This window comes from Aquarana catesbeiana, linkage group LG05 (genome assembly GCF_042186555.1).
Source record: "Aquarana catesbeiana isolate 2022-GZ linkage group LG05, ASM4218655v1, whole genome shotgun sequence".
Taxonomy (NCBI): Eukaryota; Metazoa; Chordata; class Amphibia; order Anura; family Ranidae; genus Aquarana; species Aquarana catesbeiana.
The window spans coordinates 236,468,531-236,484,934 of NC_133328.1; the positions used below are offsets into that span (position 1 = coordinate 236,468,531).

Sequence of the window (16,404 nt, forward strand, 5' to 3'; positions counted from 1 at the left end):
GCACTGCAAGTGTATATTTATGTGCATTGTAGTGTGACTGGGCACTTACACTGTCAAACATTGAGTATGTTGTGTTCCCTAGAGCTAGTGTGAACAATTGATCAAATATAACATTGCTACAGGAAAAACTGCTTTGGATAGAGTGGTGAAGGGATAGAAGCCCCTGTCAGGATTTATTGCTGTCTGTGTCTCCACTGGGGAGGTTCAACCACTCTATTTGTCCCTGTCACTATTGCGACTGGGAATGAAAGTGATGGGAAATCCAAAATCTTGAGTTGCCTCCAGAACAGGACGGTGAAAACTTCCACTGGGGTCATTTATTTTTGTTGACAGCTGTCAGAGGGGATACAACTCACACTGGAGGTTTCTTCTCACTTTATGTCCAAAGGTCAGGAAGCGAATGAAAATCCCCCCCCCCCCCCCCGTGGGACACAGACAGCAAGAAAAAAAAAGGGGGGGGGGGTTAACCATTCCATATTCTATCCAATTACAAAAAGAATGGCTTTAGATTTACAGTACTTTAATCCAATATATGAAAATGAAGAACTGTGCATAATAAAAGGTAAAAAGAAATCCTGAATTATACTTATATTACTTATTATTACTTATACAGTTTTGAAAGTTTGGCCAACAGATAGTTGAAGATGTGATTTAAGCAATTTCTTGTCTGCCTTAAATGGAAAGTATAGGGTAATTTCAGGGAGTGCATCTTGCGTTATCGCTGCAGTATTTTGTATACCTTTTTTTGGTTGACTGTGCCCTGTTAGCAAGGATTCACTATATTCCCTGTCCCAGAGGCACAACAGGAGTTGAAGGAAAAATTTCTCTTGGTTGTCGCTGGGACAAGTGACCCCCAATGGAAACTTGCCCTTTATGCTTGTTCTGGTAACAACTTTAAAATGATTTCCCATAACTTTCTGTTCCAATGTCCATAAGCAAATAAAGAGGAGGGATCCCCCCTGCTGGGACACAGACAACAATAAAAATCTATTATCTTTCTTTAGCAGTAAAAACCTGACAGGGGTTTCAACACTTCCCCTACACTGTCCAAAACTAGAAGAGAAAATGTTTTGGCTTTAGATATATTTCAAAGTTTATGCTCATAAGGCTTTCACATTTGAAATGCTTGATCTCTCATGTTGTCATTTTTTTACATTTTAGAGGTGTGTAGATAAGCTGCGTCAGGGAGCAAATATTACATGCTCAGGTTCTTAAGCTTTCTTGATTAAAAATTGTTGAGATATGATTTCAGCCACACAGAGAGTACATTGTTTTTAATGAGTCATCTGGCACGCAGACTGCATTGTAAAGGATGACCTGTGTGGCAGAGAAAATTAGGAAACAGAAGTTGCATTTGTAGTGAGCAAATATGGATGCACCCATATACCAGGGGTGTAGCTACTGGGGTTGCAATTGCGCCCTGGCCCCATGCTCCAGGGGGCCCATGCGGCCCCCCCTGTACACCTGGATAGCCTATAGAGCAACCAATCCCCTCCATCTTTCTCCAGCCGCTGAATGCCTGATTCTCCTCCTCTGTCTCCTGCAGGCGGAAGATGGAGGGGATTGGTTACTCTATAGGCTGCCGCCCCTCCTATACAGGTGTACAGTGGGGGGCCGCATGGGCCGCCTGGAGCATGGGCGCAATGGAAGATGGAGGGGATCGGTTCTTCTTTAGGCTGCCGGCCCTTGTATTCAGCTTCCATCTGCTACCCCCGGGACCCTGCATTCTCTCCCGGCCTCCTGTGCTCTCTCCGCCGGGGTTGGATCTCGGGGGGTGCTGTGCTGGGTTGTGCTCTTCCCACTCCTGTCAAAACAGTGATCCTCAAACAGCAGATGGCATGGGTACATTCACATCGGACTGTGCACAGACTGTACCCACCCCCTACTCATATTTTCTGCTGCGGGGAGGTGAGCAGATAGAGAAGATGGGGGGCATTCAAGCCGTGTATAGTACGATCTGAGAGCGAGTTGTGTCACTGCTGTATGGACTATGGGGGATCGCTATTCTGACAAAAGTGGAAAGAGCACGGCCAAGCACACCTCCTCCTGACTGTGATTCCCCACCTATAAGTTTGAGTTGGGTAACTATTTGTGCTGGGACAGGTAACTGGGGAGAAAACGAACTAAGAGGGGGATTTTGGGGGGGGGGGGGGGGATTTATGCTATAATGGATGCTAAGAGGGGGGATTTGGGGGGGGGGAGGATTTATGCTAAGTGGGAGGATTTGGGGGTGGGGCTCTGGGCAGGTTGTGCTGTAAAGGAGGATTTGTGCTGCTAGGAGGGGGTGGGAGGATTAAGGCTAAGAAGGGGGATTTGGGGGGGCGGGGCTCAGAGGGGGATTTGTTCTAGGATAAGAAATTTAAGGGGAAAGAGGATGTGTGCTGGGGGCAGGGGATCATTTTTTGGGTGGGGCAAATTTGTGCTAGGAGGGGGGGGTGCTGAGGGGGATTTGAGCTCGAAGGTGGGATTGGGGGGGGGCAAAGATTTGTGCTCAGGGGGGAATTTGGACTGGGAGGAGGGGAATTTTTGCATTCAGGATAAAGAGAGAGGGGGAAGGGACTGGTAAATATGTCATTCCCTGGCACCTTCCTTATCTTAATGAATAGAGTCATAACGATCACTGACTCTGCCCATTCATAAGCCCATTCATAACTAAAGCATAGTAAACTGTGTTTGCTATGCTTCAGTTTGTGAATGAACAGGAAACTCTGTACAGAGCTATTCCTCTCCATACATTCTGTGCAGCTCAGGCTGCAGAGATGGAGATTGAAGGCTGTGTCCTTAATCTTCTTTCTTTGTCTCAAAAGTCTGTTTAAACCCCTGATATTTCACCAACCCCCCCCCCCCCCTCCAATGGGGCTCTTGACAAAATTGTAATAAAAACTAATATTGTAAAAAAAAAAAAAAAAGGTAAAAAATAAAATAACAAAAATAAAGAACTACTGACACCAGTGGCTGAACTACAAGGGTCGTAAAGGTCGCACTTGAGACAGGGCCCTGGCGTTCCGCCACTGGGCCCGGAGGAAAGGGCCCCCGGCCACGGGTTAGGGGGCACTTCATGGTTTCTTGCACTGGGGCCCTGAAGGTTCTAGTTACGCCTCTGCCATACAGTACATATACATCGATCAACCATAACTTTATGACCACCCACCTAATACTAAGTGGGTCCCTTTTTGCTGGCAAAACAGCGCTGACTCTTCAAGGCACGGACTCCACTAGACCTCCGAAGGTATGCAGTGGTATCTAGCACCAAGCCTTCAGTAGCAGATCCTTTGGGCCCATTCACACCTATTAGCTTTTGCTGCGCTAGAAGGTATATTTCCAGCGTGACACAAGCGCATCAAGAGTATTTCCCCTTAAATCTTATGTGACGTTTCACACTGCTGGTTGAAAAGTCCTGCATGCAGCATCTTTGGTGCACTTTTCAAAAATGCATTAAACCTGAATCTTCCATTTCAGTCAATGAGAAATGAACTAAAAATGCTTCAAAAATGGACCAGAGTGTTTTTAGGTGCTTTTTTGGTTTTACATGGCACAAAGATGCTGGTTGTTAAAGAGAGGCAAACGCCAGTGTCCTTAACAACCAGTGAATAGCTAATTGTTAAGGAGCCGGCACATGCCAGCTTCCTTAATAATCAGCTATGTTTTTTTAATACGCATATTGCTTTTTAGAAGTGAAAGCAACTGAGCTGTAGTGTGAAAAGGCCCTTAACGTCTTGAAGGTTGCAATCAGGCTTTTTTTCCCCAAAACATCCCCGGGATACTTGATTAGATTGAGATCTGAAGAATTTGGAGACCAACTCAACACCTCAAACTCCTTGGTGTGTTCTTCGAACCATTCTTGCAGTGTGGCAGGGTGCATTATCCTGCTAAAAGAGGCCACTGCCATCAGGAAATTCTGTTTCCATGAAAGCGTGTTTTTAGTCAGCAACAATGTTTAGGTACAGTGCCTTGAAAAAGTATTCATACCCCTTGAAATGTTCCACATTTTGTCACGTTACAGCTAAAAACGTAAATGTATTTTATTGTGATTTTATGTGATAGACCAACACAAAGTGGCACATAATTGTGAAGCGGAAGGAAAATGATAAATGGTTTTCAAAATTTTTATCAAATAAATATCTGATAAGTGTGGCATGCATTTGTATTCAGCCCCCTTTACTCTGATACTCCTAACTAAAATCTAGTGGAACTAATTGCTTTCAGAAGTCAGCTAATTAGTAAATAGAGTCCATCTTTGTGTAATTTAATCTCAGTATAAATACAGCTGTTCCGTGAAGCCCTCAGAGGTTTGTTAGAGAATCTTAGTGAACAAACAGCATCACGAAGGCCAAGGAACACACCAGACAGGTCAGGGATAAAGAGAGGTTTAAAGCAAGTTTAGGTTATAAAAAAAATATCCCAAACTTTGAACATCTTACGGAGCACTGTTCAATCCATCATCTGAAAATGGAAAGAGTATGGTAAAACTGCAAGTCCATGGCCGTCCACATAAACTGACAGGCCAGACAAGTAGAGCATTAATTGGAGAAGCAGCCAAGAGGCCCATGGTAACTATGAAGGAGCTGCAGAGATCCACAGCCATAAGAAGTCTCATTTGCAGTTTGCGAGAAGCCATGTGGGGGACTCAGCAAACATGTGGAAGAAGGTGCTCTAGTCAGATGAGGTCAAAATTGAACTTTTTGGCCTAAAAGCAAAACGATGTGGTGGAAAACTTATGCCGTGTACACACGATCGGAATTTCGGCCCGCAAAAGACCGATGAGAGTTTTGCGTCGGAAAATGCGACCGTGTGTATGCTTCATCGGACTTTTGCAGCCCGAATTCCAGCCAGCAAAAGATTGTAAGCATGTTCTCAATTTTTCGGTCGTGAAAAGTTCCTATCCAAAAATGCGATCGTCTGTGGCAATTGCGACGCGCAAAATTCCTACGCATCCTCGGAAACAATTCGACGCATGCTCGGAAGCATTGAAATTCATTTTCTCGACTTGTCGTAGTGTTGTACGTCACCACATTCTGGATGGTTGTAATTTCAGCAAACTTTTGCGTGACTGTGTGTATGCAAGGCAAACTTGAGCGGAATCCCGTTGGAAAAGCCGTCATATCTTTTTCCGACGAGAAATCCGCTAGTGTGTACGCGGCATAACACTGCACATCATCCTGTACACACCATTCCCACCATGAAACATGGTGGTGGCAGCATCATGTTGTGGGGATGCTTTTCTTCAGCAGGGACAGGGAAGCTGGTCAGAGTTGATGGGAAGATGGATGGAGCCAGATACAGGGCAATCTTAGAAGAAAACCTTTTCAAGTCTGCAAAAGACTTGAGACTGGGGCGAAGATTCGACTTCCAGCAGGACAACAACCCTAAACATACAGCCAGAGCTACAATAGAATGGTTTAGATCAAAGCATATTAATGTGTTAGAATGGCCCAGTCAAAGTGCAGACCTAAATCCAATTGAGAATCTGTAGCAAGACTTGAAAATTGCTGTTCACAGACGCTCTTCATCCAATCTGACAGAGCTTGAGCTATTTTGCAACAAAGAATGGGCAAAAATGTCACTCTCTAGATGTGCCAAGCTGGTAGAGACATACCCAAAAAGATTTGCAACCATAATTGCAGCAAAAGTTGGTACTACAAAGTATTGACTCGGGGGGGGGGGGGGGGGGTGAATATAAATGCATACCACACTTTTCAGATATATTTTTTTTTATTTGAAAACCATTTATCATTTTCCTTCCACTTCACAATTATGTGTCACTTTTTGTTGGTCTATCACATAAAATCCCATTAAAATACATTTCAGTTTTTAGTTAGAACATGACAAAATGAGAAAAATTTCAAGGGGTATGAATACTTTTTCAAGGCATTGTAGGTGGTACATGTCAAGTAGCATTAACATGAATGGCAGGACCCAAGGTTTCCCAGCAGAACATTGCCCAAAGCATCACACTGCCTCTGTCGGCTTGCTTTCTTCCCATCCTGCATCATGGTGCCATCTCTTCCCCAGGTAAGCAATGCATATGCACCTGGTCAGCCACATGATGTAAACGAAAATGTGGTTTATCAGACCAGGCCACCTTCTTTTATTGCTCAGTGGTTCACTTCTAATACTCACACGTTCATTATGTCACTTTTAGCTATTGACACGGGTCAGCATGGGCACCCTGACCGGTCTGTGGCTATGCAACAAACTGTAATGCCCATTTTATCTGTTTTCAGTACACCAACTTTAGGTACAACATGTTTACTTGCTGCCATATATATCCCACCCACTTTTAGATGCCATTGTAACAAGCTCATCAATGTTATTCACTTTACCTGTCAATTGCCATAATGTTAAGGCTGATCTGTGTATATTCCTAATGGGGAAACAGTATCTCTGCAAAGAAGATCACTCTCTCTACAAGAGCTGTTGCTTCTACTCAGCGGGACGAAGATATCATCAATGCTGACCTCTACTTGCTAGTTTTTGTTGTAGATTAAACAAGACTTTTCTCTTGAAAGGACTTACCACAAGTAGCAAATCTGCTGGTGGGAGCAGATGGATCCTTTGGTCGCATTGTGTCTTTTCCTGAACAAACTAGATAAAAAAACAGAAAATTAAATAGGGTAAATAAGAGGACAAGACTGGAGAAAGCGTACAAAATATAATGAAAAAACAAGCATAGAAAACAGGAAAAATCAACTGGGTCAATCCACACTTGCACTGAGATCAGATGGCCAGGGGGTGGAGTTGTGGAGGGCTCATAATTGATTACCCTAGGTATGTGTGAACCTTTAGGCTGGCTACAGATGGACAGATACAGCTTTACATAGTTAGTAAGGTTGAATAAAGACACCAGTCCATCCAGTTCAACCTGAGTGAGTGTGGGTGCGTGTCTACAATTATCCCTATTCTTATTTAAAGTACCCATATAGCGCCGTCAATTTACGCAGCGCTCCACACATACATTGCACACTCACATCGGTCCCTACTCTCAAGGAGCCCACAATCCGAAGGTCCCCAACTCACATTCATACAAACTAGGGCCAATTTTGGACAGAAGCCAATTAACCTATCAGCATGTCTTTGGAGTGTGGGAGGACACCCGGTGGAAACCCACGGAGGCACAGGTAGAACATGCAAACTCCACGCAGGTGGTGTCGTGGTTGGGATTCAAACCAGCGACCCTTTTTACTGCTAAGTGAGAGTGCTAACCACTACACCACTGTGCTGCCCTTTTAAAAGCCTTTAGTTCTATTTTAAATATAACATGTTTAGGAAAGATCTTTGGAACGTCTGCGCATGGGGTTTCCCACAGGCATGCGTAAAGACGGTACAGATTTGGAAGCAGCGTCTCTATAATAGGGATCTCCAAGCTTTCTAAACAATGGGCCAGTTTACTGACCTTCAGATTTTGAGGGGGTCGAACAGTGGCCAGTGTAAGTAGAAAATGCCCTGGCGTCAATGGGGGTAAACTATGCCCCATCATTGGCATTGATGGGAAGAATAATGCCTCATTGTTGGTCTCAGGGGAAGTAATAGTGTCCCATCATTGGTGTCAGTAAAAGGAATAGTCCTATCATTGGTGTCAGTGGCAGGAATAGTTACAAACAAATGGCCACTGCCCTCGCCTATAACTGACCTTTGCAGCAGGTTGCACATGGAAGGGCAACGCATGCAAAACAAAATTCCCAGCTCAACTTACTGACCAGCCTGCTAACTAACCAAATTGTCCTGTCTAAGGCTGGGTTCACACTAGTGCGAATTGGATGCGAATCCCAGCATCCAATTCACACAGCAGGAGATTGTGACCGGCTCTCTATGGAGCCGGTCACAGGAGCCCTGTGCGTCTTTTGGTCTGTTTCAGGTCCGAATTCAGCTAAAAATTTGGGCTGAAATCGGACCTGAAACGGTAAACGAGGATGCACCGGACTCCTGCTGTGAACCACTCCGTGCTCATATGTGAACCCAGCCTAACAGTATATGTTAAAAACGGGTTTAGTTTGCACACATTTGCAAATACATGCGTAAGCTACAGAGCCCCATCAAGGCACCCCAGTATTTTTTGTAGTCTTAACTCTAAATTTTTAGAGCCTCCACAGTGGAAGCACATGCATTATAATGGATAGGCAGAGGGCAGGTGAGCCTGGAGGGAGCTCGCCCCTCTTTAATAGCACAGGGGCACACTGGACACCCAGCATATAGCACCATGGCAGCAAAGGTGTTCAGACCAGTACGTCCCCTCATCAATATTTCAATATTTTCATTGGTGAGGGGATGTACTGGACACCTTTGCTGCATTGGTGCTATATGCTGGGTGTCCAGTATGCACCTGTGCCTTTAAGAAGGGGTGAGCTCCCTCCAGGCTCACCTGCCCACTTCCTATTCATTTTATCAGGAATAGACTGATGAGAATTGCCCCTCTTTTACTGTTTAGAAACTTTCCTAATGTTTCTCTACTTTCCTAGCCTAGTTTCATCCAGGTCAGCCCACAAGGTCTGGCACTTAAAGTCTGCCAAAGTCACTAAAACATTCCCTGGTATGCAGGTGTGGCCCCACTTTCCAGAAAAAACTTGCTTCTTCAATTTATGGGGGCAGGAGGGTTGCAAACTAGAGTTTTACTTCCTGCCCTCACCTGATTTTTCCTACATCCAGTGTCACTGCACAGATAAACAGATCTCCATCGAACTCCTATATGTCTTCTGGATCAGGGTGTTATCATTTTCCTGTAGTTCCTGTGGCAGAACGGTTTAAGGGTTTTAACTAACTTGTTAACCATTTCCATAAACTAAGGGGCATGTTCCCCCATTTTGATCTCAAAGTTTTGACTGTCCTCATTTGAATCCAGGAATTCTACATGGAATCTATCTGTCATCTCCTCCCTATACCAGGGAGATTTTCTGACTTTTTCGGACATCAATGAGGCATACCAGATTGTCCTCATCTTCCTCTACATTTTCTACATTTTATTGTATCAGTTGTACCAGTTCGTGGCCATGACCTTTTGTCTGCATCTTGGGTGTTCACCAAAGTGCTATCCCTTTTATTAGCCTTGCTGCTCTTCTCTTCCATGGCATCCCCATTGTGGGACACATTGTTTGGAGTATCAGGGTCTAGCCCTGGACACGGTTCAGGCCAGAGTATTTTTTCACACACGGTCGGACATTGATCGGACATTCCGACAACAAAATCCTAGGATTTTTTCCAATGGATGTTGGCTCAAACTTGTCTTGCATACACACGGTCACACAAAGTTGTCGGAAAATCCGATCGTTCTGAACGCGGTGACGTAAAACACGTAAGTCGGGACTATAAATGGGGCAGTAGCTAATAGCTTTCATCTCTTTATTTATTCTGAGCATGCGTGGCACTTTGTGCGTCGGATTTGTGTACACACGATCGGAAATTCTGACAACGGATTTTGTTGTCGGAAAATTTTATAGCCTGCTCTCAAACTTTGTGTGTTGGAAAATCCGATGGAAAATGTGTGATGAAGCCTACACACGGTCGAATTTCCGACAACAAGGTCCTATCACACATTTTCCGTCGGAAAATCCGACCGTGTGTACAGGGCATAAGACTTCTCAGTCCCAGTTTAGAGCTTTCCCATTTAGGACTCGCTGGACACTCTTCTTTTGTAAAAGAGTCCTGGGCCTTATGGTAGTCTCCTTTGACGCAGTTCCATTTATGCAGTTTCTCTCCATACCTCTAAAATGCAATGTTCTATTAATTAGGTCCCCTGCCTGTTGGCTCATGACAAATGCCAGCCTATTGTGCCAGGGAGGAGTCCATGCAGAAGCTGTAGTTGTTAGAAGAGTCTTGTTTCCTGATTGACATACTGAAATTTTGGGTGATTTGTCTCTCTCTGCAGCATTGGGCTATTCTGCTGAAAGGTGATCCGAACATCTCCCATCTTGGAGGAAGCTCAAGGCATTTAGAATGGATCCTGTCCTGAGCAGAACGTCACATTCCTGCTTTTTATGCCACTTACATCCCAAGAATAGATAATTATTAGGCAGATTTCCTCGGCCAGCAGCTCCTCTAACTGGTGGAGTAGTCCCTATACCCTGGGGTATTCCAGGATCTGTGTCACAGGTAGGGGACACCATATGTGGACCTCCTGGCTTCCAGGGTCAAGAACAAACTGGACAGGTTTGTGTCCAGGCAAATATATCCTCTAGGGGAAGCAGTGGAAGCTTTGGTGGCTTTGTGGGACCAGTACACCCAGATCTATGCTTTTTCTCTCCTAAAATGTTATCCTCATAACCTTCGAAAACTATACATTAACCTACAAGCTACACACGAGGAGGTTGGTTCACGGGTTGTTGTGACCTTGGACACAGTGAAAGCCTTCGACTCGGTAGAGTGGAGGTATCTCTGGAGATGCTTGGAGGGCTACGGATTTGGCCCAAAATTTATTAAATGGGTCCAACTCCTATACCAGGCACCCAGGGCCAAAGTGGTGGCTAATGGATGGTCGTCACAGTTATTCGACCTCAGTAGAGGCACGAGACAGGGCTGCCCCCTATCCCCATTACTATATGCCCTGGCAGCAGAACCCCTGGCAATATCCATTCGAACAAACCCAGAAATTAAGGGACTTGGTGTGGGCTCCCTGACTGAAAAAATTTGCATGTATGCAGATGACACGCTACTGTACCTGGCAGACTCGGGCCCATCATTATGCAATGCACTCCGTACGATAGAACAATTTGGAATATTTTCAGGTCTCAAAATTAATTGGGACAAATCCCAAATTTTACCAATTGACAGTTTCCCACCCCCAGAATCCCAAACCAGGCTCCCACTTCAGAGAGTAGATGTTATTAAATATCTGGGGATTTACATAACCAGATCTCCTACGGACTATATATCCCTAAATATAGCTCCTCTTATTACCTTAGTTAAAAATAAAATACGGGTTTGGTCCAAATTACCATTAGGAGTCTGGGGCCGTATACATTTAATCAAAATGATTCTACTACCCAAAATACTTTATGTTTTATGGCACACCCCAGTTTACTTACCCTTGAAACATTTTAAATCTCTAGAGTCCCTCTTAAAGACATTTGTGTGGGGTAACAATAGGCACAAATTAGCATGGCAAGCCCTCAAAAATCCAACTGATCTAGGTGGTACTGCCCTACCTGACTTTAACCTATATTACATCGCAGCACAGCTATCACAGCTTTTCCATTTAGACAAAACTGACAGCGAAAGATTCCTCAAGCTCCTATGTCCGAAGTGGGCAGAATACACCAAAGACCCGATATATGCAATGGCGGCGGATATGGGAGGGATGGAACTAGGAGACAGCCGACACACCATGCTATACCACTACAGAAAAATATGGCTTCTAGACTCGACATTTTAAAATTTAACGATTACACGCCGTTATGGCATAACAAAAACCTTCAGGAACTCAATAAAATACATTCATATGGTCCATACAGGGAATATTTTACCTACATCATATATTAAAAGATGGACAGCTTAAAACCTTTGACATGCTTAAAGAGGAATTCACAATCCAGGACCAGATGTTCTTCAGATTCTTACAAATCCGACATGCACTACAATCACAATTCCCTGACTCTTATCCTAATCCTGCACCCAATGTACTTATTGCTATAATTAAGAGCACAGACTCTCATAAATTGATCTCAGCTTTCTATAACTTGCTTTTAACCCCTGTAGCTGCTAAAATAGCATATGGCCTTAAACCAAGATGGGAGAGGGAGGTGGGACCGGTGGAGGACGAGGAATGGGGGGAGGCATTGGAGGCCTGCAAAACGGTATCTCCTAAACTCTCAGATCGATTGACGCAACTTTACATAATCCACAGGGCATATCTCACACCCCTTAGAGTGGCAAGATACAAGCATACACAAACCACTACATGTCAGATGTGTGGGATAGAAACAGGCACTTTTTTCCACCTAATCTGGACATGCCCTAAGATAAAAGGCTTTTGGGAACAAATTGTGGCATTTTTGCATGACACGATGGGTTCACCTCTAGCTCTAGACCCTAAACAGTGCCTCTTGGGTATAGTTCCAGACACAGCTGACAAATATACTAAAACTTTTTTGCACGAAACACTCTTTGCAGCAAGAAAGGTTATAGCCAAAAAATGGATGAGGCAGGAATCTCCTAAAGTAGTGGAATGGAAGGTGGAGATAAATAGTACATTACCATACAAGAAATGTATATATATTAATAGAGGTTGCCCAGCAAAATACAACAAGATATGGGATAGATGGCTCCAGGAATCTTCTACCTGTGTCTAATGTAGTCACACGATCACAGAGTGACAAAATAGTTATAAGTATGGATGGATAGTCTATAAAAAACAAATATTTATACCCTGAATGCTATTACACGTCAGAGATATTTGTACTTAATGTTATATTTTTATTTAAACGATAACAATTGTAGTACTGTTACAATGTTAACATGATAACGTAAACATTTTATGTATGCACCAATTATTCAATAAAACCTTGTTTGATAAAAAAAAAAAAAAAAAAAAAATGTTATCCTCATCTGCTTCGCAGGATTTATATGGAGGGGCATTCTGCTAATCTTCATTGTTCTGGACTGGCCCAGGAAGATGTGGCATACAGACAGTCTTCTGTCCAAAAGACCTTTTGGCCATCCTTCTTCACAATTTCTGGCTTTAATAACATGACTGTTGAAGCTCTTTTTTTTCATTCAGGGACATATCTGAATCTGTGTTTCCTAACATGTTAGTGAGGAAGGTTTTTCTTGCAAGGTCAGTTACTGGACGTGGAAGGCATACTTCACTTGTGAGTTTGTGCTTGAGCTTCCACCTGTGGGATGAATCATCTCCTTCCTGCAGCTGGGCCTGGACCACCAAAGGCCAGGTTTCTATCTGGTCCTTTTTATTTCAGCGAGACCACTGATCATTCACTCCTTGATTAAAACCTTTATAAAGGGAGTCTCCCATGTAGCTCCCCCTGTTTTTCCCGTGACTTCATGTGATTTAAAGCTAAGCTTCAAAGAGAGCCATATGAACCCATTAGAGAAATTCCTCTTTCTCCACTCCCACCCAACAGGGTGCTGTTTCTTGTATCTGTCACCTCTTTGTGAAATGGCCAACTTATCCCCATTTTGCGAAGGGACAAGCTAGTGTTGAGGACTTCATTTTTACCTATCTGACTTCAGTTCACCAAAAGGAATGTCCCCTCCATTGTCTGAATGTGCTTCAGACTGCGAGATTCTATCTCTTAGCCACTGATTTTCCAGGAAGATAGATTTGTTTTGTATTTTTGCTGGAACCCATAAGGGTACATCAGCTTTTGTTCCATCCTCTCTAGGCTGACCTTCAGTCAAATATGGGTCTTTAGGATCAAGAACCATGCTTTCCATGCTTTTCTACTAGATCTACGAGTCCTAGATAGTTACATAGTTACATAGTTACATAGTAGGTGAGGTTGAAAAAAGACACAAGTCCATCAAGTCCAACCTATGTGTTTGATTATTCGTCAGTATTACATTATATATCCCTGTATGTTGCGGTCATTCAGGTGATTATCTAATAGTTTCTTGAAGCTATCAATGCTCCCCGCTGAGACCACTGCCTGTGGAAGGGAATTCTACATCCTTGCCGCTCTTACAGTAAAGAACCCTCTACGTAGTTTAAGGTTAAACCTCTTTTCTTCTAATTGTAATGAGTGGCCACGCGTCTTATTAAACTCTCTTCTGCGAAAAAGTTTTATCCCTATTGTGGGGTCACCAGTACAGTATTTGTAAATTGAAATCATATCCCCTCTCAAGCGTCTCTTCTCCAGAGAGAATACGTTCAGTGCTTGCAACCTTTCCTCATAACTAAGATCCTCCAGACCCTTTATTAGCTTTGTTGCCCTTCTTTGTACTCGCTCCATTTCCAGTACATCCTTCCTGAGGACTGGTGCCCAGAACTGGACAGCATACTCCAGGTGCGGCCGGACCAGAGCCTTGTAGTGCGGGAGAATTATCGTTTTATCTCTTGCATTGATCCCCCTTTTAATGCATGACAATATTCTGTTTGCTTTATTAGCAGCAGCTTGGCATTGCATGCCATTGCTGAGCCTATCATCTACTAGGACCCCCAGGTCCTTTTCCATCCTAGATTCCCCCAGAGGTTCTCCCCCAGTGTATAGATTGCATTCATATTTTTGCCACCCAAATGCATTATTTTACATTTTTCTACACTGAACCTCATTTGCCATGTAGTCGCCCACCCCATTAATTTGTTCTATGATCTATGAGTCCTTTCTTGTTTTTTGGCACTAAGTATCTTTTCTAATTTGCAAAGCTACCACCTGGTCTTCTGTTTGTTTCTAAATTATACCAGGTGAATAGTCAGACCTCATCTGATGCTAAATATATAAATCCCCAACTCTGCGCTTATACTATATATGTGATAAAACAATGTATATACAAAAAAAAAAAAATTACAATTCAACTGCTGCTGTGTTATAAAGCCTAAATACATACAAACATAATAGGAAAATAACATAACTATGCAATGATAGCATCTACACTTAAAGTGACACTAAAGGTAATTTTTTTTTTGAAATAACAAACATATCATACTTACCTCCACCGTGCAGCTTGTTTTGCAGAGTGGCCCCGATCCTGGTCTTCTGGGCCCCCTGGTGTCTCTCTCGGCTCCTCCCCGCATCAGATAACCCCCTGGGAGAAGCGTTCTCCTAGGGGGTTACCTTGCGGGCACGCTCCCGAGTCCAGCATTCGGCGTCTATGCAGGACTCGGCCCCACCCCCCCGTCGGCCGCATCATTGGATTTGATTGACAGCAGCGGGAGCCAATGGCTGCGCTGCTGTCAATCTATCCAATCAACAGCCGAGAACCCCCTAGCAGAAAGAAGGCACGTCCTTGTGGGACAAGTTAGAGGGTTCCGGTAAGGTGGAAAAATACGAACCTTTACAACCCCTTTAAGTCTCTAAAAAGGTAGACAAATAAAGTGAAAAAAATGGCACAGCCATACAGTAATGCAAAATGTAACATTATATAAATAAAAACGTGCCATAGAACATAAATCTTGCCAGTCTTCCAAATAAGGAGGAATCCAAAAGCCACAACACCAGTGTGTCCCCCTTGCTAAGCACACAGCCACACTTCCCGACGCTGCCTGACTATACCCTGAGTCGTTTTATGAGAAGACCTTTTTCAAGCGGATTCAAAACACTTTGGGACAGAGTCAGGCAGTGTGGCTGTGTGCTTAGCAAGTTCAGAAGAAGTGTTGATTACAGCTGGCTTTATTCTGTTAAGAGGTATGTGGCTGCACATGAAGTGTGTTTTACATGTTCTGTATGATTATTTCAGGTACTTATATAGCGCCATCAATTTACGCAGCGCATTACATATATATTATACATTTATGTATGTAAACTCTTGGAGGGGATGATAAGGGACTATATACAAGATTTTAGTAATAAGAACGGTATCATTAGCAGTAATCAGCATGGATTCATGAAGAATCGTTCTTGCCAAACCAATCTATTAATCTTCTATGAGGAGGTGAGTTGCCATCTAGATAAAGGAAGGCCCGTAGATGTGGTGTATCTGGATTTTGCAAAAGCATTTGACACAGTTCCCCATAAACGTTTACTGTACAAAATAAGGTCCGTTGGCATGGACCATAGGGTGAGTACATGGATTGAAAACTGGCTACAAGGGCGAGTTCAGAGGGTGGTGATAAATGGGGAGTACTCAGAATGGTCAGGGGTGGGTAGTGGGGTTCCCCAGGGTTCTGTGCTGGGACCAATCCTATTTAATTTGTTCATAAACGACCTGGAGGATGGAATAAACAGTTCAATCTCTGTATTTGCAGACGATACTAAGCTAAGCAGGGCAATAACTTCTCTGCAGGATGTGGAAACCTTGCAAAAAGATCTGAACAAATTAATGGGATGGGCGACTACATGGCAAATGAGGTTCAATGTAGAAAAATGTAAAATAATGCATTTGGGTGGCAAAAATATGAATGCAATCTATACACTGGGGGGAGAACCTCTGGGGGAATCTAGGATGGAAAAGGACCTGGGGGTCCTAGTAGATGATAGGCTCAGCAATGGCATGTAATGCCAAGCTGCTGCTAACAAAGCAAACAGAATATTGACATGCATTAAAAAGGGGATCAATTCCAGAGATAAAACGATAATTCTTCCTCTCTACAAGGCTCTGGTCCGGCCGCACCTGGAGTATGCTGTCCAGTTTTGGGCACCAGTCCTCAGGAGGGACGTACTGGAAATGGAGCGAGTACAAAGAAGGGCAACAAAGCTAATAAAGGGTCTGGAGGATCTTAGTTATGAGGAAAGGTTGCGAGCACTGAACTTATTCTCTCTGGAGAAGAGACGCTTGAGAGGGGATATGATTTCAATATACAAA

General features: G+C 43.6%; 1 protein-coding gene across 1 annotated transcript in view; it reads right to left on the reverse strand.

Moving 5' to 3' along the window:
• The window catches only part of LG05H7orf57 (linkage group 05 C7orf57 homolog), a 79,270-nt gene that overhangs the window by 47,991 nt on the left and 14,875 nt on the right, over positions 1 to 16,404 (reverse strand). The window contains exon 2 of the mRNA XM_073630630.1: positions 6,517 to 6,585. Within this exon, the coding sequence (XP_073486731.1) occupies positions 6,517 to 6,565 (49 nt within the window). The 5' untranslated portion in view covers positions 6,566 to 6,585. The remainder of the gene's footprint in view (positions 1 to 6,516; positions 6,586 to 16,404) is intronic.